Genomic DNA, 20623 nt, shown 5'->3' on the forward strand with positions numbered 1-20623 from the left:
GAGGCAAGGAACTTTCAGGCTCCTGCGTGGAGCCCACAGTATGGCCTGGATTATAAGCACACAGTATAGGTCCTCAGTGAACACTCCCCTGGAAGACAAGAAAAAGAGACGCATCACCTCTGTGGAAAGAGGTCACTTCCTACCTCAGTTGCTCCCGTTAAGCAATGCAGAGGCGAAGGCGTGCTCTTCGAGGGCCTGGAGCAAGGGAGGGATGAATCCTGCTTCTCCGGTTTCCAGCCTTCATGAGACTCCAATGTCCTCCCTAGTTGACCATAGTCTGCTCGGCCCCAGGTAAACACCTTGCCAGTTTCTAGAAACAAACATTATTTGAATGAAGGCTACATTCCACAGCTGTGCTCCCATGGGTAAGCAAAGAATTCCAAGAGAAAGTGTGAGCATTCATTTTAGTACCAATACCACATAGCGGGAGCCTTCCTAACTTCCTTTAAAGAAAGCACGCTTATCCACGTGTTTAGAGATGTGGGAACTGAGGTTCAGAGAGGTGATGTGCATGACTTGACCAGGATCAAACAAGTGGTGACTGCCAAAGCTGGATTCCAACCAAGGCTGCTTCTATAGCCTGTGCTCCTGCACTTTAGCAGGTGTGGACACGGCCACAGAGAACACTCTGACAATGCTATACAGCCCACCCACCCTCTTCCCTCCCTGTACTCTTCAGGGACAGATAATGTCCGTTCTCAGGGTCTCCTCCCTCTCATGCAATCCAGAACCCCCACCAGCCACCAGCCACCAGCCACCTTGAACTTCCCCAGGCTCCTGACTTGCCCCAGGCCACAATCTCTCAGGGCCTTACTCTGAGCTCAATTAAGGGCCAGTATCATGTATTTTTCCCTCCATGTAACATAGAGAACCTTTCATAGACTATGCTCTTACCCAGAGGAGCAATTCTAATAGTCCCAAATGTAAGTGTCTATGTGTGCTAGAGGGAAGGGAGTGAGAGAAGGAGAAAAAGACAAAATCATTTAGAGCTAGAAAAGCTTTCAGTCCCCCAGATGCACCACCTGGGAAGCTGGCCAGTGCTAAAGATGACTAAAGAAAATGAAATTTGGAAAAAAGAAATGGCCTTTCTTCTCACAGATAAGAGAGAATCCACCAAACTTACTCAGTTATACCAAGTGGCGCATTTGTTATTTCAACAGAAATGCAAAATCTGATGAGGCATAGATTATTAACAGATTCTCTGCAATAAATATGCATAACCATGTGCGCTGTATAAATTCTTTATACATGTTTATTTTAACAAAGAGAGACAAAACACCAAGTAACGCATATTAAATTCTAGACAAATCTACTACATACTCTGTGTTTAGTATCAAAGCTTCATCTGGCCCCATATTCAACATATGGTTTATAGCGTCAGCTAAAAACAACCAGACTCAAGGGGGAAATGTCAGGATTCTGAAGGGATCCAGGGCTCTGCAGGGATACAGTTCTCAGGACCAGCCTGCACACGGACACCAGTGTGGATACCAAGAAGTTCAATGGAAGTGACTTCCAGGCTTCCTCAAAGAGGGAACAAAGTCTGTGCAACCCATGGGCTGCCAGGTGTATTACAAGAACAGAGAGTGGGTCCATTCAGATGTGATTTCCATGGCCTCATGTGTGCTGACCCTTTGCCGTGGATGCGTTTACATTATTCATCTGACCAACTATGCCTCAACTTTTACAGTCCAGCTCATGGGCCACCAGTTCTGCAAAACCATTTCTTGACTCCTTAATTCTCCACAGAATGGGTGAACCCTCCCTCCTGTGAGCCGCCTTTGTTACTGTACTCCTCACTACTATGATCCTTTAACAAGAGAGAAAATTAAGGTTCAGAGAAGTGACCAGCTAAGCCACATCTCCTTCTACTAGCCCACGGTACCACTCTGTGTTGGTTATTCACACTCGTCCACATCACGGCATGACCTCTAAACACTCTTCCTTCACTTCTGTAGGATTAGAACAAAAAAGCCCACATGCTCAGGACCCACAAATCATCCCAACCTGGCAAACTGTCCTTCTACTTGAGCTGACTGGGATTTACAACCAGACTGTCTTAGCAAGGAGGTGCCCAAGAAGCCAGAGGATGACCTCTTAAAGGACACTAGCATTCCTCTGTTGGGAAGAATGGGCAAGTTGCTATCTGCAGGACTACAGAAAGAACTGAGTTATCACAAACCCCAACAATGAATCCTTTCTCATCAAGTAAAACATCTTAGAACTTTCTCTGCTATTGATTATTTTGACGTTCAAGACTGCCAGAATATGGTGCTACCACGATTACATTTCCAACAGCAATTCAACCATTCCACTTATGTAGCACTTTCCACCTTTAAAGCACTTTACAGAGATTAATTAATTAATCTTCATGCTCCCTGGGGAGGCCATAGACATTTTATCAGAGACAACGAGGCTGTCTGGCCACATGGCCAGCCTTTGGGCTCCAGCCTAAGTTTGCTCAGCCAGGTAGGTATATACCCTGAAGCTGTCTGTCTGTTTCTCCCCCATATACACTCTGCATTAGAAGGCTCATGGGGGACAGAAGAGGCTCTTCTATCTTTCCTTTGCTGACCACCTCCCAGGTGCCCAGCATTTATAGACACTAGATCTCAAAAAATTTTCATACAAATTCTGTGACAAATAGATTATTAAGTTTATTTTATAGATGACACTAGACAACTTGAGAGGTTAAATGATTTGATCAAGTTCAAGAAACCAACAGGTGGTAAAAGCAAGATTTAAACCTCTGTCTTCTGATTCCAAGACCAACGGCAGAGCCAATAATTGCACAGCTGCTGATGAAACCTGGCTGATGAAACAGCCATTCTTACAGTGTTTGAGGAGGAGGGGAACTCAGATTAAATGGATATGTTCTGTGTACCATCCAGCTGTCTCACTAGAATAGCCTCCTTCCCAGGAGACAATGCAGAACTCAGAACTATAAGCACTGAAATAAAGGCGTTAAACAGAAGGATTATAATTTTAGATCACTTGTAGTAAAGGAATACAGTGAATCCACATAAAAAAGATCTTCATTAGTGCACTATAGATAAATGTCTGCCTTGCCTGAAGCGTGCTTTCAAATCCAAGGATATTTAGATCCCAAAGGTAACAAGTTAATCTTTTCCTTGGAGTAAATAATTATATATTACTGTGATAAAAAATAGATATATTATCATCCAACAAGTATAGGTATGAGTCTCCAGATAAATGGGAGAAATGACACATAGCACAAAATAAAGTAAAATATAATTTAAAGGCACGTCCATGAGAAAATTAACATAGAATAACAAGGGAGCCAAGAAACATACATGGCCAAGGATCCCAATGCAACCAAGAAAACCACGAGGCCAGGTGAGTGGTACTGACAAAGAATATCTAAGGAGCGTGGAGGGAGCATTCCAAGCTGGAAGTGTCCTGGCAGGCTTGATGGAACAAGTCGCATTAACTGAACTTCTAGATAGAAGAAGAAAATGAGAAGATCGGGGGAATGTTCCAGAAGTGTGAAGAGGGCTAAGCAATGGCAGAAATCCAAAGGTACAAGGTGGGGCAGGTGGAGGGAGTGAGGGTCACAAGTCAGGGAGGTGGAGGCGAGTCCAGGATGCCAGGCTGGGGCCGCTACAGGGCAACACCAGGCTTGGGGTCTGGACCAGAACTTCCATACTCGTTTGGTTGCACTCCCTTATCAGCAAAACATTTTTTAACATACCACCAATATATGTATATTTGTTTACTGAAGTACATACTTGCATTATACACATCTGTGAATTATAAAGTTACCCTAATTCAAAACTACAGTGTAAAACGTAATCCAAAAGTAGAAAATTAAAAAGAATGAGATAAAAACATATAAAAGAAGTCAGAAATTTCTCTTCCCACACCTTGGCAATTCATCTTGCATGCTCATGATAGGGTCTACTGCTAAATAGACCTTCTGGGCAGGGGTGAGGCCTGATGAAATGAATGTTTTGAGATGGTACATTTGGCAAAGGACTGGATGGGGCCAGGAATAATAATACTCACAGCTAACACTACCTTCCAAAGCACCTACTATGTGCCTGAGCATTCTGTTGTAGGAATTCTCTATATACTGTTCTAAGCCTTCTCTATGCAGTATCTTGTTTACCCCTTCCAACGACCTCGTGAGATAGGTGCTATTACTAGCCCCATCTTACTGATGGGGAGAATGTTCTTGGAGTGGGGAGAGGGGATAAGTCACAGTAGGAGTAGGTGAAAAGGGAAGAAAGGAAGGAAGGAGAGAAGCCACTACAATGACACAAGCCTAAAATGCATCAGCTGAAGCTAGTGTTGAAGTCATGGGGCGGGGGTGGGGGGCAGTGATGGGTAAGAATCTGCAAGGCTTGGCACCCCATTCGATGTGAGAGAAAAGGAACAGGAGGAGATAAACAGCACTCTAAGATTTCAGGATTTCAAGGTTAGTGGGAAGGTGGTGGTGCCATTAAAGGAAACAAAGGGGCAGAGACGCTAGGTTAGGGGTTCCGCTGGTGGGAATCCTGCAGTGTTATCTCGTTACCAAATGATCTAACTCTTCTAGGGCCTTTTGCAAACATCAAACAGTCAAATACAAATAATAAGGGAGTGAATGAGGAGAAAGAAGACGAGGTGCAAAGGCCTGGGGTGCTCTGGGGTCAGAGGAAACTCAGGATGGTGGGTGGTTGGGAAATAGTCACAGAGCCAGCTTCCTGTACCATCCAGAGGGCTGCCTGGGATGCTGGTAAAGGAGGTTCTGTAGCCACAGCCACAGGCACAGTAAGAAGCTGCTCCAGCAGCATCTGGACTCCTCAGGGAAGGGGAATTTCTTCCGTATTCTGGGGAAAGGGGCCCTGAAGGTGACAAGATGACAGATTACAGAGTAATGTAAGGAACACCCATATTGTCTTAGCATAATCTGTCCCAGAAGGGAACAGAATGTCACTGAAGATATCAAGGTGGAGTTAGCAAATAGAAGTGGTTGTTATAAAAAGAATCCCATGGGTCAGGCAGAGAAAAGGCCATACAACCTCTTCAGTCTCTCCCACCTTGGATGCTCCAGGATGGTATAAAGCCTTCTGGAATATACAAACATCCACAGCCACAAACACATATGAGAAGGAAGCCACTCTGTACCTATGAGTTATACTTATAATTTATCTGTTTATAAATACCACTTACTCTCAGGGTTATTAATTCTAAGTCCTTAGAGTCTACGAACCTCATTTCTGTAAACCCATCCTTTGTTCTGCCATGTTGACAAGGACTTTATATAAAAGGCACTTGATGGTAATAACCAAAGACTTTGAACACAGAACTAACTGCCCAAGAGTCACCTAGTTTAGTCTCCCCATGCAAGGAGGAGACACGGGAAAGAGCTCACAGCTAGGGTGCTGGACACAGGCACATGGGCTGCTTCCTGTGCTCAGATGTGCCATCCCGCTCCTCCTCAACGCCTCTATGCTACTTCCCTCTGTCCCTGCTGTCTCCTCCATCCATGACCTCATTCACCTAGTCACCTCCTATTCACTCTTCAACTCTGCTTAGTCTCAACCCAGATCAGATTCTTCTGTGCAATGATCTCAGAGAACTGTGTTCCTCCTCTTGGGAGCACCTATCTCAGTTTATAAATGTACATTCATCAGGAGGACTGTTGATTAGAGGCTGTCTCTTTCTCCAGAGTCAGCTTTATGACAGCAGGGGCAGTTTTTGCTCATCCTTGTATCCTAGAAAAACACCCAGCACAAAGTAGATGCTCAATAAAATATGTGTTGCCTGAATGAACAAATGAACAGTCTAAGCATCTCTATCTACCTACTTTTTGCTCACCACTACTAAACTTGATCACTTGCTGGCTCTATAACCTTGAGCAGATTACTCAACACCTGAAAAACAGGAATAATAACACCACTCTTGTAGGGTTGTTGCAAGGTTACTTTTGCATAAAGTACATGACACAAAACAGTAAATGTCAGCCACTATGGCTGTCATCCTTCCAAACTGAACACCTCAGCCTTACCAAAGATTTCCATCATTCCACCCCAGTTTCTACAAATTTGTCAAATCTTCTCTGCCAACTCTCACCTACCAATGACTCTACTGATAAAGAAGAGGAAGAGCACTGAAGCCTTCACCACAAGATTTTGGGATTTTTGTAGATTTGAGTATAGTATCTGGCACATTACATCACATGACATGATACATTTAAACTAGGGAAATAAAGGAAGACAGCGGAAGAGAGCAATGCAGAAGAGAGATGAAGTGAGTTAGAGAAGAGAGGAAGATTTAACCAGAAACTCATAAGACCTGGATCCTAATCCTGGTTTCTCTCCTGGGCTACATGACTTAGAACATGTCCCTTCTCCTCTAGGGGCCAACTTTCCCCATCCATACAATAAGAGGACTGGAAGGGACGATCTTTAAGACATCTTCCTGGTCTAAACTTTAATAATGATGTCTGAAAACCTTCAGTGTCAGAATGAATAGTGTACTATCTAATTTTCTGGCACCTTTGGAATGCCAAACCAGAATCTTCAAATAAAATATCTATCTAATACCAAAGACCACTAATATGGTTAACAATTTTTTAAACTAGGAATTTAGCTCTATATCCTGGGGATTTTTTTGGTAAAATTTCCCAAGTCTCCAAAGCCGTATCATGAATGATATCATACAACAAAAGATTTGGAATTTTTTTAGTTAATATAGGAATAAAATTTCCAAATATGAGCTGTCCAACTAAAAAGAGAAGAAGCAGCCTGCAAAGAGAGTGAACAAAAACTTGACGGCCTGGGAAGAATTTATTGACTGTATGTAAAACTCTATTTTACAGGCACTACCAGTTAGTCATATAATTTAATCAACTCTGAATGATTGGTGTAAACCTCATTTTACAGAAAAAGAAACAGATCACAAAAGTTAAATGACTTGCTTAAGATCACACAGCTAGTAAGTGGCAAAGCTGCAGTAATGATGGTGATTATGATAATAATATCAACAATAATAACAACAGTTAATATTTTGAGAGCACTTACTTCACACCTAACTCTTTACATGGATTGTCCCATTTAATCCACGGAAACACCACATGAGAAGATATTACTATAATCCTACAATTACAGGTGAGGAAAGCAGAGAGAGACAAAATCCCGGGCTCAGAGCCTACAGCTGCCCGCAGTCGGTACTCCCAGTCACTGCCCTGCAGAGGATGCACCAGCCTGCATGACCCCAGCTCCACTCTTCACTGGCTCCCACTGCCTCTTCAAAAGTGAACATTCCCAAGGACTTCCAGAGATTGTTCAGAGTCACAGGGACATGTGTGTGGGCCAAAGGGCACAAAGACAGCCGGCCAGCTCACAAAGTGAACTTCGTCCTCCGCCTGGACAACAAAGACCAGAGTCCCAAGACACGCCAGGTACTCCACACGGCTGCTCTGTTTCCACCACTGACTTTATTCGCCGTCAAATTGGATGCACTGGTGAGAGAAGGCAAGACAGACTGCACCTGAGGAGCCAGCCCCTAGACCAGCTGCAGGACGTCTACATCACGCAGGGTTGGGGCTTCCCAGACAAAAGCAGGGAGGAATGGTTTCTTCTCCAAACCTGGTGAGGACATCTTAGGAAGCCCCAGTCCTACACTGTTCGGTGTGCTTAGCTCCCTCGCCCTCCACAAGTCCCTCCCTCCAAACACCTGTGTTCCCAAAGTGCTGGATGACTGCCCCTCTACTAAGGACATGCTCCACCTCCCCCCTCCCAGGCCCCCGGGTCATGCTGTGCCCCAGCCTGTACTGCTGGTTGGCCTGCTTGTTCCACCTGTAAAACTCCTTCTCACCCTTCAGGGCCTGGCTCAAATGCCACTGCCTCCTAAAGCATTCCATGATCCCCTAGTCAGAACAAGCCATGCCTGCCTTCAGAGCTACTGGCATGGTACTTGTACCCCTGTTCCAACAACTGTTCTATGCTGCCAAATATAAGAGCAGTTGATGACATGCCTTACGTTGTCCACTGTATTAGCCAAGGTTCCCCTTGAGAGAAACAGAACCAAAAGCTTCTACAGAACAAGACTTATTATAAGGAATTGGGCTCACATGATTGCGGAAGCTGGCAAGTCCAAAATCTGCAGAGCTATGGTCTCAGTTCAAAGGCTGTCAAGCAGGAGAATCCTCTCTACTCAGGGAGGGTCGGTCTTTTGTTCTCTTCAGTCCTTCAACTGATTGGAGGAGGCCCACCCACATCAGGGAGGGCAATATGCTGTAATCAGTTTACCGATGTAAATGTTAATCTCCTCCAAAAACACCCTCACAGAAACACCCAGAGTAATGCTTACCAAATATCTGGGCACGCATGGCCCAGTCAAGGTGACACATAAAATTATCATTTGGACTAAAGGGTGGAGAAGAATGTTCCTGCCTTATTCTGTCTGAATTCCTCACAGCACCTAGCATAGGGCCTGACCCACAGCAGGTGCTCACTGATGAAAGAAAAAACAGTTACAGACATTGCTCTTACCACAGACTTTTATATGCCACCCGGGAAGTCAGAGACCATCCCACCCAACTCCCCAAAAAGAAAACAAAACTGAAGCAAATAAATAACTCTTCCAAGTCAGGCAGACTACTCAGAAACAGAGCCAGGCATCCGCAATATTCAACAAATAGTTACTGAACTTTCCACACGCCAGGTGCTGTCCCAGGTGCTGGGGCCACCGCAGTGAATGAAACAGACGCAATTCCCTTCCTTGGTGAAGCTTACATCCTACTGCGAGGAATACAGACAACTGACAAAAAACACATAAAACATATTCCATGGGAAATGATATTAAGCGCTGTAGAAAAATATAACGTAGGGAAAGGGGGCAGGCAAAGCTGGTGAGAGAGGTGGAGGCCCGGGATGGGCGTCCAGTCCCGCTTTCAGTCTGGGGCTTTCCCTCCATAGCACACCTTTCCGAAAGGAAGAATCTTACATTTAAGAGACTTCAACCAAGTCAAGAAGGGGCAATGAGACTTGCTCTAACCAGCTCTCAGGACTTTGATGAAAAGGGAGACAATAAACAGGAAAGCACTTTATAAACTCTAAATAGAGATGCTCGTAATATCATGACAATCACTTTCTCTAAAGCCAGTTTGCAGACAATCATGGCTGGACCGTGAGCCCCTCCTCTGAGGGACTGCTCTGGCCGAGTGCTCGGGTTTCCTGCGCCTCCAGAGGCCAAGTGGCATGTCAGGCTGCTAGTCACACCTAGCAGCAACTTGGCACCCAGAGGAAAAATAATCCCTGATGGAGGCCAGTACCTCTGCAGATGTTTCTCAACTCATTTCACATTCAAACTCCAAAGCTTCTTCGCACACTTTTAGACTCTTATTAATAACATTTTAAAATGTAGATTGCTGCCTAATCTTAGCTGCGTAATTAAAAAAATAATCTTGCTTCTCTCCCTCCCAGCAAGGAAGGAAACTATACCCCAGGGCTTCTGCAGCTAAGAATCACACCCTGCAGAAAAGCTAGGAGGCTGGGGGTGGGGGTGGGGAGGGAAGCAGGAGGGAGTAGGGGGAGTTGAAGCCAAGAAGTGAGTCTAATCCTTGATTTTAGAGAAAACGAAAACAAGGCTGAAGAAGGTGAGGGATTTGCCCAAGGACACACAGCATATTTTGGCAGAGCCACAAGGAGAATCCCAGTTTCCTGCTTCCCAGTAGACGGCCCACGGCCTCGCTGGGGGAGAAGAGGGAGGAAGATGGGAAGTTCTTGGAGAGCAGGAATAGTACCCATGTGATTCCCCTTATGCAGTGAGCACTGCTCACCTGGAGAAACAGTTAAAGGTCTCAGATGTTCAAGATGATTATGGGAACAAGGCTCAAAATTCTACATTCAGTTCAGACACACAGACCATCAGAGCAGGAAGGGACCTCAGAGTACTCTAACCCCACCATCTTCTTCAGCCGGGAAAAGCGCAGCCCGGTAAGGAAAGTCACCGACCTACCCAAGGTCAAATAGTGGGTTAGAAGCAAAGCAAGACTAGAACCCAGGTCACTCTGACTTCTAGTACATTCCACCCACAACTTCTTCTAGAAAAATCCCAGTCAATCTCTCAAAGCTTCCATTGCCACCTGCATCAGCTAACCTTCCTGGGCTCTGTGGCAGAAAACAACAGAGACAGGTGAGGTCTGCATGGCCCCTGACTGCCTGCCTCCCTCCCTAACATGGCTTCTTGGAAGGCCCAGGATGGGGTAATTGAAAGACACACAGCCCACCCCCACCTCCTCAGGGCTCTCCTGGTCCCTACCCAGAAATGCCATCCCCAGCCCTGGACTTCATCTTTAGCTACTGTCTTTAGCAAAAGATCATCAGCAGTTTCCATCTCTGTGAAGTTACAAAAAAAGAAGAAGAAAAAAGGCCAAGCACTGCGCCCAGCTGTTGGTGAGGCCGAGTTTTCCACTGATGACGATGACTCACAGTGCCTGAGCTGGAGGCTGGAGCTGGGAATGAGACTTGGGAGACTGGGCACAGCCAAGGGAAAGCCGCAGTTCCCCAGCACACCCGGGCCTGCAGAGAGGCGCTGCTTGAGTCCCTTCGGTAAAATCCCAGCACCTGGCTGTGGGAACACAGCACCCCCTGCAGACCATCCTGAGGCCCAGCAGAAGCAGAGACTAACCATTTCCTGGAGCCAGTACATCCTGCAAAGCTCACCACAATATTGAAGCTGTTATGTTAGGAAGCCAGGGTCCCACCTCCAAAACTCCAAGAGATCCCACAATACTGTCTGCATCCTTGGCTTCTGAAGAGAAACTGGTTTTCAGTTAACGGGAGGACCAGATTAAGATCTTCAAGCAGACAGAGGTTGCCCCTGATCTTTGGGTGGGCAAATAATTCACCCAGGGGCAGGCACAAGGAGGAGAGGGAGCCTGTCCTGGGAGGTCAGTTTGTAACCAACCAGTGAGAACGTCTTGGGACATGTCTCTGGATGGTGTTTCTCAAATTTCTTCTAACTCTACCCCTGGGAACTCTCCTAGGTTCTTTAGGAGGGGTGGGACCCTAAGAGAACTACCCTCATAGGTGGGGGGACCTCCCCCACCCCCAAGTGTGAGGACCCTGCAAGGGTGAGAACTCAGCAGCACAACGAGGTCAGAAAGAGTCCGTGGAAGTGACGTCCATCCACTGTCAGTGGTCTGGGGACTTGCCACTGGCATCAAGCAGCGGCAGTAAGGAGCATTGCCAGAAGAGGCCATAAGGAGAACCTGTTACGATCAAGCACCCGCCAGGAAAGAGAAGATAATCAGGAGTCTTGAGGTCCCAGTAATTTCAATGAAAGGGGCCGGGGAGGCTTGGGAATCACTGTCAAGGCTGGTGGGTGGTGTGACAAGCACTGCAGGTACATTCCAGCTGCTCATCTGGAGGTTCAAGGCCCCGTGGGGTGAAGGGCCCCCAGGCCAGATCCACAGTGGGACAGCCTGTCTTTCTCTTGCATATCTGAGCTCCCTCCCACTCTGCTCCCTGCTCCCATCTGTCCCTCAGGCTCCAGAAGAAACATCCTTTACAAGCACCCCACCTGCCAAGAAATTCCAAGTCACCAATGTAAAAACCTGACCCGGTTTAAGACGACCTCTGTGGCGTTCACAATGAGTCCCAGACGGTGAGCACCAAGGCTACAGTGCCTTCCTTGGAGAGGCTGACTTTTCCACAGCCAGGGACTGGGAAAGGCATCTGCTAACACAGGCTTTTTCCTTTCATAGGATCAGCTCCAACCAAATCAGCAAAGCACTGTTACTATGGACCATCTGCCAGGACCCGGAAACAGCCCTGTTACATAAACGGCCTGGTGTAATGAAATTTATTAAACTGGATTCTTCCTCCACAAAGGAAGCGAAGCACTTGAAGTCTTTCTTAGGAGGGGCGCTGCGAGGCAGTGGAAAGGCCCTGGGTCAGGGGCCCCTGGGTTCTAATCCTGGCTCTGCGTCCACTGGTTGTGGGACTGTCTTCCTGGGCTTCTGTTTCCTCAGATTTCAAATAAGGGTGAGATGGTCCCTTCCAGCATTAAAATTCCATGACTTCTTACTTGTTTTCACCAAAATGGCAAACAGGTAAGCTTACTTTGTTATTAATGTGGTACTGCAAGGTTAATTTTCTGAAGAAGAGCAGTGCCTTCATAGTTGTGGGCTAAAGGAGCAAAGTGTTGAGTGGAGCCCCTGACCTGGGGGTGGGCTGGAGGAAGGTGCACAGAGAAGAAACCAGAGGTTAGAACCTTTTATCACCCAGGCAAGAGAGGCCCAAGCAAACCTCAGATAGTTCCGCTGAGAAGCAGTACTGTCAACCACCCACTGCCTGTGCACACAGCAATTTTCAGTGTACAAAGTGCTTTCACGTTCCAGGATCTTACTTGATTCTCAAAAGACCTTCGAGTTGACAAGGTGACGCCTTGGCCTCCATTTCACACTGAGCAAGGTATGGCCAAGTAACCAGGTGGGTCCGTGTCTCATAACCTCTCTCCAGTTTCCTCATACATAAAATGGGAGGGACACTTGCTCGGTAAACTTTGTGTAAGGATTAAGTAGATTTGATTTTGTGAAGCCCTGGCAAAACGCCTGGCACATAGTACATCCTTGATAAACGGGGTAACACTTCCCCACACCCTCTGTGTCCTCAGGGAGGAGTGGGGACACCCTGAAGCAGCTCATCTCCAGGCTTTTAAGAAATGCTTCAAGATGGAAGGCAACATGATCTTCCTGTGGCCCGAGATGGCCCCCGAAAGGGCAGGCCAACGAGCCAGGTAACTCCAGTCCCCACCAGTCTCGTGCTTTCTAATGGTCATCCGGCTCACCAGGGAGAGGCCCCCCCAGGGAATCCAGAGTACCTCAAAATCAGCCACAGAGAGACCTGAGCAGAAAGGAGCCTGTCAGAGCCACCCTGAGGCAGCGCCCTTCCTTCCTTGTTCATATTTACCACCCCACACCCCCCACCCCCAAGCCCTCCACCCCCAAACCCTTCACCCCCTGCCATGGAAACCTGCAGCTGCTCCTCCCACTGCTCACAGAATAAAGCCTCAATAAGGACCCATGCCTGTTATTCTTGAGTATTTCCAGTCCCTTCTGATTCTATCTGGCCCCATGTTACACAAAACTACAACAGGGTGCAGTTTCCACTTCTATACCTTTGTTTCCATGATTCCTTCTGCGTGGAATACCCTCCCTCACCTAAGCCTATTCAAGAAATATTTGCTGAGTAACAGTGAAATGATGAAGGAATGTGTGTATGAGTGAATGGCATACTATGTCCCTACAAGGAAGCCAAATTAGGGATTATGTTGCTCATTTAACAGATGAGGAAATTCAGGCCCAGAGAGGTTAAATGATTTGCCCAAGATCACACAGCCAACAGGCAGCCAAATTAGAGTTTGAAGCTGGCTATTCAGGACTCTTGGCCACATCAGTCTTCCTCCTAAGGTAAAAAGTCACTCTTAGATTAGGGAAAAGCTGATCCAAGATTCCTCAAAATGGGCCGCTTTCATCTTGGCACACATCCGAGAGCACTTAAAGGCACTGGCTGTCACTATGATTATTGAGAGTTCCCGTGAGACAGGCAAGGTCCCCTGAGAAAGGGCAAGCACAGAGCCATCTGTCAAGAACCTAAAAATGATGGTGCAATTACAGGCCAGTCACTTACTGCTCATTTTCAGAGAGCTCCTGGAACAAATCAATCCCCACCAGGAAAGAGGAGGAGGGTTCTTTGAATGGAAACTCGGCCCTTTTGCCAGGGACCTCCCAGAACCGTCCTGTGAGCTCACCGCGTGGCTGATGCCCCGACCCGCTGTGGACAGATGGGGCAGCCGAGGCCCCAAGGTGAGGCTGTGCAGACATGCAGGGGGAGAGCTGGCCCTCCAACCCAGGGGCACCAGGCATCACCGGCAGCCTCAGGGAGCTGAACTCTCTCTGCCCCGAGCATCTCCAAGACGGTGTGAAGAAGGCAGGGCCACAGGCTGGTCTCCTGAAAATGAAAATGGTGTAGCTCCCACATCCGAACCCCAGCCACTTCATGCAGCTGAGCCTCACTGAGCCCTTCTTCTAAGCCAGGGGAGACCTGGGGGAGTAAAACTGACCAAGCCCCTAATTCTGTGGGGCTCGCTCCCACTGAGGGGAGAGCAATGACAAATAAGTAAATAAATAATGATACTATGGCTTCAGGCAGTGAAAACTGCTCTAGTGGAAATAAAGCCAGGCAGGGAATAGTGTGTCCGAGACAGGGGGAGGTGGCTATTTCCCATGGCGGAGGGTGGGCAGGGAGGGCCTCTATGAGTGGTAGCAGTGGGCAGAAAGTAATGGAAGTGTGGCAGCAGCTACAAAGGGATCAGGGAGAAGAGCACTCCTGGCAGAGGGCACTGCTGGGGTACCAACACACAGAGGAAAGGTGTCTGCCCTCTTCTCAGAAGGCTCTCCACCACCAGACACCGCTTTCCGACCTGCTCCCTAAATCCTGCCCTTTACTGCTTCAAAGGCCTCCTCCCCACCGCAGCCCACCACCACTACTGCCGCACAAGCTTTCTCCAAAGAAGTGGGGAAACTATTTGCTCCTCCCTGCTCTACAGCCTGGGAGTCACCTGCTACATTTCCACCGCAGTCACTTTGGAGGGAGGTGGCATGAGGAAATGAAATGAGTTATGACCTTTGATGTCAAACAAAGCATGGTTCAAGTGTCTCCTTGGCTTAACTAGCTGTGTTACTTTAGACAAGCCACTCAGCCTCTCTGAGCCTCAATTTCCTCACTGGACTTCAAAGGAAACAAACCCTACCTCAGAGGATTATGAGGTTTATATAAATGGCAGCAGCTATCAGAGTACCCAGTATACGGTAAGTGCTTGGCAAAGACTGGTTCCCTGCCCTACTCTGATCCCCATGGAAATTCAAAAAAAAAATTTCTGTTCAACCAGTTGTGCTAACTTACTGCCATGTGCCTCTGGCAAGGCCCTGGGCCTGCCCATCTGCAGGGTTCTGAGATGACCCTTAATGAAGATTCCATCATGGCACAGCTGATGGGAGGACCTTGAACTAGAGAAGGACTGGGCAGACAGGAGGGGAGCAGAAAAGACAATGGACACTGCCCTTACTGCAGGTGGGAGGGTGGAAATCATTAGAACCAGAGGCTCAAAGAAACCGGGATCAAGGTAGACAGTTAACTGCTGTCCCTTTCTCTTCCCACCTGTGGCTCACTGGCCCAGGGCCCAGGGCCCAGGCCCTTGCCTCCTGGCTCTTCCTGTGGGACAGCCAGCTAAAGGCCAAACCCATCTCAGTTCTTCTAACAAGTAAGGAGATAATCAGGTATTAACTCACAGTGAGAACTTAGGTAACACCCCTTCTCTCTGGGCCTGTGACCTCTGGGGTCATTTCGGCTCTGACCTCACTAAATCTGACTCTGGATGCTGGCCCTATTGGCTTACCCCTCAAGGCTGCCTGCCTGCCCACTGCTGCCATCTGGTGGCCCTCTAGGCCCAGCTGCACTAGGCTTTGGCCAGGTCCCCAACAAGCCCCTTATTCTAATGCACCTACTTCAGAGGGTGAATCTTGCTTCTGCTTCAGCTGGACACACACTGCACTCCTCTGGACTACAGATCAATGGATATTCATTGCCAAACAAAACCAAAAATAACACCAGAACTTCATCTCTCTAGCCGAGATGACGCAGCTGCAGCTGAGAGCCTGACCTCCTTGTCCAAAAAGAGGAAGTAACCTGCCCAAGGTCGCACAGCTGCCTGGCTCCCAGAAGAGCACACAATTCTGCTTTACCGCAATGCTTAGGGCTGGTGGGCACCCTGAAAACCAAAAGTAATGCCAGCCCAGGGCCAAGGAAACAAAACCTTTGGAAGATGGGAAACAAACGGTCAGGACTCCTTGCAAACCTGAAGATAGGGCGTGTGAACATGTGAGCACTGCTTGCAGAAATTCACTGGAAATAAACTGGAGGTGGCCAGGGCCCCTCCTGTCCTAGGAGGGCATCATTCACGAGGACACCTGCAGGTCTTCCGTAAACCAGTCTCCAAGCACCACCACAGCCTAGAGCCTAGGCTAGGCAGACCACCATAGGGTGACAGAGGGACAGGAAGACACACAGGGGCAGCATCATGTGTTTGCATGAGACTCCCCCACCAGACACTGCTCCTCAGGGTCCAGTTCTATCTTTTCTTCTCTACCTCCAGGCCTCTCGGCACCTGGCCAGAGGATCTGAGTAAAGGTGTATCCCTTTACCAGGCAAAACAGGCAGATCCCTCAGACTCCAGCACAATCATGGGAACTGTCCGCCCTCAACTGATCACACTCTCAGCCCTGTCTGCAGCCTTCTTCTAAACCCTACAGTGCAGATCCTAAAAAAGCTGTGTGACTTTAAGTAGGTCACTTGCCTTTTCTGGCCTCTATTATCTCACATCTGCAGCATAATTGAGTCCTGCTGGATGATCTTCAAAGTCCTTTTAAATCTAAAAGTCTAGAATTTGAAACCAAATCAAGGCAAATCAAGGCCACTCTTCACCTGCAGAGCAGACAGGACAGTGAGAAATGGGGAGGTAATCAAGCAATGCTTCTCTCTAGTGGTGTCCTGCTGTTACTACACCCTCACAGCTCAGAGCCCTACCACTCAGCTGCATTCAATCCCACCCTGAACTCTGGAGCAGGAGAAATCAGTTTACAGCTAGCAGGCTGAGCCCATCTGCAGAGGGACAGGAGAGGAAGAAAGGATGCCAGGCTCAAGGAACCAATGAGGCCTCTGAGCTGGTTCCACGAAAGTTGAGAAATTCTCCATCTTTAGGAATGAGCATATTTTGGAGCACACAGGACCTTTTGTGACCTCCAACTCCCCTCTTCAGATGAGGAAACCAAGGTTCAGGGATGTTCAGGAGGGACTTGCTTGAGGTCACAAAGCTGACTCATGACTGAGCCAAAAATAGATCCCTGCTTTCCTGCCTTTTTCTACAGTCTCTTGCCTCTTTTCCATGCGACCTCACAGCTGAGGCCCCTGGAAGTGATTTGTCAAGGGCATATACACAAGAAGCAATGCGGCCAGCTCCCTGCCCTGAGGGGCAAGAAAGTTTATTCATTAACATTTCTGGATATAATCAGGCTGCAAATTACATATTCAGCATAGAAAATGTAAAAGAAAATAAAATTCACTCATAATCCTACAAATCAGGGATAATATTCTGTCATATTTCCTTCTAGTCTTTTCTATGCAAATATTCTTTTGAAAAAAAAACAAATTAGAAGTTGTAGTATAGTAATGTATTATAATCTTCTCTTTTTACTTAGCATATCATGTGCATACTCCTCTGCATTAAATATCCTTCTAAAACATTCTATTTAATGGCTACGTATTCCAACATACAGTTGTGCCATAATTAACTTAACCAATCTCCCTATAATTTCATTTGTTTCCAAGTATTTGTTTTTGTCATTATAAATCAGGCCACCATAGACGGCATCATACTTAATTTTCCAATGCATCCATGATAATTTCCTTAGGCCAGTTTTATTTATTTATTGTTACAGGATGGAAAGTCAGAGCTGCAGTGGCCCTTGGATATCATTATGGCCACAATCTCCCATTGCCCAGAAGGGAAGAAGGGGACCAGAGAGTTTTGTTCTTGCCAGAGGACAAAGAGAGCAACAGAATCAAGGCCCAAACTCTCCACTTATTAAAATAGGACTTTCCCAAAGGACTTCACACCCTTCCCTGACCATCCTCGCTCACACAGACCTCCTTTCCCTGAAGCGCTAGGGCCTTCAGCGTTTGGGCCACTCCTCTGGCTCATTGCCATATTTATAAAATTCTTCTACTAATATTTCATATGTTCATCCAACTATAAACTTCCTGAAGATAGTTCCAGATTTCATGTTTCCTTGTAGTCTGTAGCACAGTGCTATATACATCTAGGTAAGTGTTCCATAAACACCTGAAAAAAGTTCAAGGATAATCAAGATTTTCTTCCTTACTGCTTGGGGAAAATCACTGGCAAAAGTTGGAGAAAGACACTTCTTTGAAGAGTAAACAAAATATAGTTAATGAACTAGAGTACTCTGAGATACACACAGCTTGGAATTAGAGTAGCAGGCTTGGGGACAAAAGACCAGGCTCGAGTTTTAGCTCTGCCCATCTGTGTGAAACAGGGCAGAGTAGTTAACCAGTTAGGGACTTGTTTAGGAAGCAAAGATACTAACACCCATCTTAACACCTCCACACGAGAAAATGGAGGTAAAAACACTTCACAGTGATAAACGTGGTCCATGAGAGCTATGATCGCTGTTGTATTATCATAAATGGAAATGCAGCTGCTTCTATGAATCCTGGAACAGCCTCCAGACGCTCGGTCCTGGGGCACCATCTCCTAGTTTCTACTCCACATGCAAATCCATTAAGGGAGCCTATGGCTACACATTTCAAGTAAGACTCAGTGTTTTCCTGAAGCAGAACTTCATGTACAGAAGGAACTATTATTCCTGGTTCAAGTCTCTAGGTTTGAGTAGTTAAGTCATCCACATCTCCTCTTCATCTCTGGAGAGAAAGTGACAAGGTGGGAAGAGCCCTGGACCAAGGCCACAAGACCTGAGTTCTGTCCTTCCTCCTTCCCTCACTCCCTGTGATTCGCCTTCTTCAGTTCTCAGTTTCTCCACCTCTAAGCTGAGGGAGTCGGGTCAGATGAGCTCTAAGATCTCATCCATTCCTGACGTTCTAAGGATTCTAGGATAAAAATTAATGACTTTAGTAATAGGCAAAAACCATCGACTTCAAAAGAGTTCTTTGGTTTTGATTGACTTTCAACCTTTGGGTTTTCAAAGTTCTAAAGCACAAACATCATGAATTCCAAAGCACCTGCTTTAAATAGAGCCTATGAGGTCAGAAGTCTCCCTGAGCTCGGTTGAGGTTTCATGACACATGGTCCCAAAGAAGATAATATACACTGGCACCCTATTCTGGAAAGGATCTTGGCCCCAAAACAGAAAAATCAGCATTAGGTATATTTATAAACTCAGTTTAGTGTGAATCAATGACTGGGCTTGGATTTCACTAATGCTTAGACGTCAAATGCAATAAAACATTTCTTGGTCTGTGGTACTTGAAGAAAGGAGAGTGGCTAAGAGCTGGGCCCTTCTGCACGTGCCATGCAATTCCCCACTTTACAGAAACAAAAGAAAAAAATCTCAACTAAAAGGACATAACCAAGAACCAAGAGGACAGTGATAGAAGGGGAAATTTTGCTGAAAACTAGAATGGATGTCCAGCCTCAAAGCTGCCATGAAGGCACTTTCTCTTCTCTTTGTTTCAGTTTTCTCATTTGCAAAGTGAGGAAGTTTCTCTTTTCATTTCTGATTCTCTAAAACTTATAAGACTTCGGGACTTTTTAAGGTGACAATGGAGAGAGTGAAGAACATCAAGAACTCTCTATCTGGGCCCATTTTTTCAACATCCACAGCCTTTGTGAGACCACAAGGCTGCTTGCTTTGGGATACTGCAAGGCCCAGCGTAAGCTTCCAGCATTCCCAAAGAGACCGGATGCTAAACATCCTGACCAATTCCACATTAAGGTCTGGAGCTTGTGTAAATTATTCCCCTTGAAATTCTAAGTCACCAACAACCCGGCACTTAGCATTTGGAAGCATTGATCTTTCTGAGCTCACCAGGAGAGTCCTGAATTAACCTGTTACCAATCCAGAGACATTCATATCCAGCCCCATAGAGTTCAGCTCAAAAGAGAAGATATGGGGCATCTGACCTGATTGCTCCAGAGTTTCAAAGGGCAGAGGAAGCTAATGCGTACTGAACTGACCCAAGACCCGTCCTGTGCTGGATGCTGGCAGATTTAATACACCATCTCATGTAATCCTCATCCAAGGTCAGCAGTATTTCCCCATTTTCCAAATGAGGAAATAAGTTCAGAGAAGTTAGGTTTACTCACTTGTCCAACATGCACTGAGTACCTACCTCATATGTGCCAAGTACTTTGCCAAGCACTGAGGCTACAATGCTGAGCAAAATGGACATGGCTCCTGCTGGGATGGAGCCTACAGCCTGGTGGGAGGGGAATGAGCTAAAGAACCCTACAGAAAATAGCACGAAGGAGAGGCTGTAGTGCCATGAGAAGAGGTAAAAGGGAAAGTGATTAGTCAGAGATGGCAGGGGAAGGCCTCCCTGAGGAGGTGATGACTAAGTTGAGGTCTGGGGGAAAAAAAAATGGATGTAACTAAGTCAGAATAAAGAGGGAGAGCAGGGATAGGTGTGGCAAATGGAGGGAACATCAGCTGCAGAGACACTATGGTGGGAAATAAAGGACGCATTCCAGGTACCAAGGCCAGAGTAGAGGTCAAAGAGAGATTAAGGACTAGCGTGGTCAGAAATGGGGCTGGAAGGGCAGGCAGAGGGCAGACCATGCCTGGCCTGCAACCACTAAGGATTATGTCTTTATCGTAAAAGCAGTGGGAAGCCACTGGAATGTGACACACAGGTTTGAAAAGATCTTCCGACTGAAGTATAGAGAACAGACTGGAGGGGAGAGGGAGCGAATGTGGGAAGATGGGGACACCAATCAGAGGTCCCTACAGGATCCTGCAGGAGGTGACAGTGGCCTGAACTACGGTGGTGACAGAGAGGAGTGGAGCTGCCAC

General features: G+C 46.8%; 1 protein-coding gene across 4 annotated transcripts in view; it reads right to left on the minus strand.

Moving 5' to 3' along the window:
* SERGEF (secretion regulating guanine nucleotide exchange factor) overlaps positions 1 to 20623 on the minus strand; it is a 202368-nt gene that overhangs the window by 153494 nt on the left and 28251 nt on the right. For all 4 annotated transcript variants that reach the window (XM_072969634.1, XM_072969632.1, XM_072969633.1 and 1 more), the window contains one exon: positions 144 to 310. In XM_072969634.1, the coding sequence (XP_072825735.1) occupies positions 144 to 310 (167 nt within the window). The remainder of the gene's footprint in view (positions 1 to 143; positions 311 to 20623) is intronic.

The sequence above is a fragment of the Vicugna pacos genome, chromosome 10 (assembly GCF_048564905.1).
Source record: "Vicugna pacos chromosome 10, VicPac4, whole genome shotgun sequence".
In the NCBI taxonomy this organism is placed as follows: Eukaryota; Metazoa; Chordata; class Mammalia; order Artiodactyla; family Camelidae; genus Vicugna; species Vicugna pacos.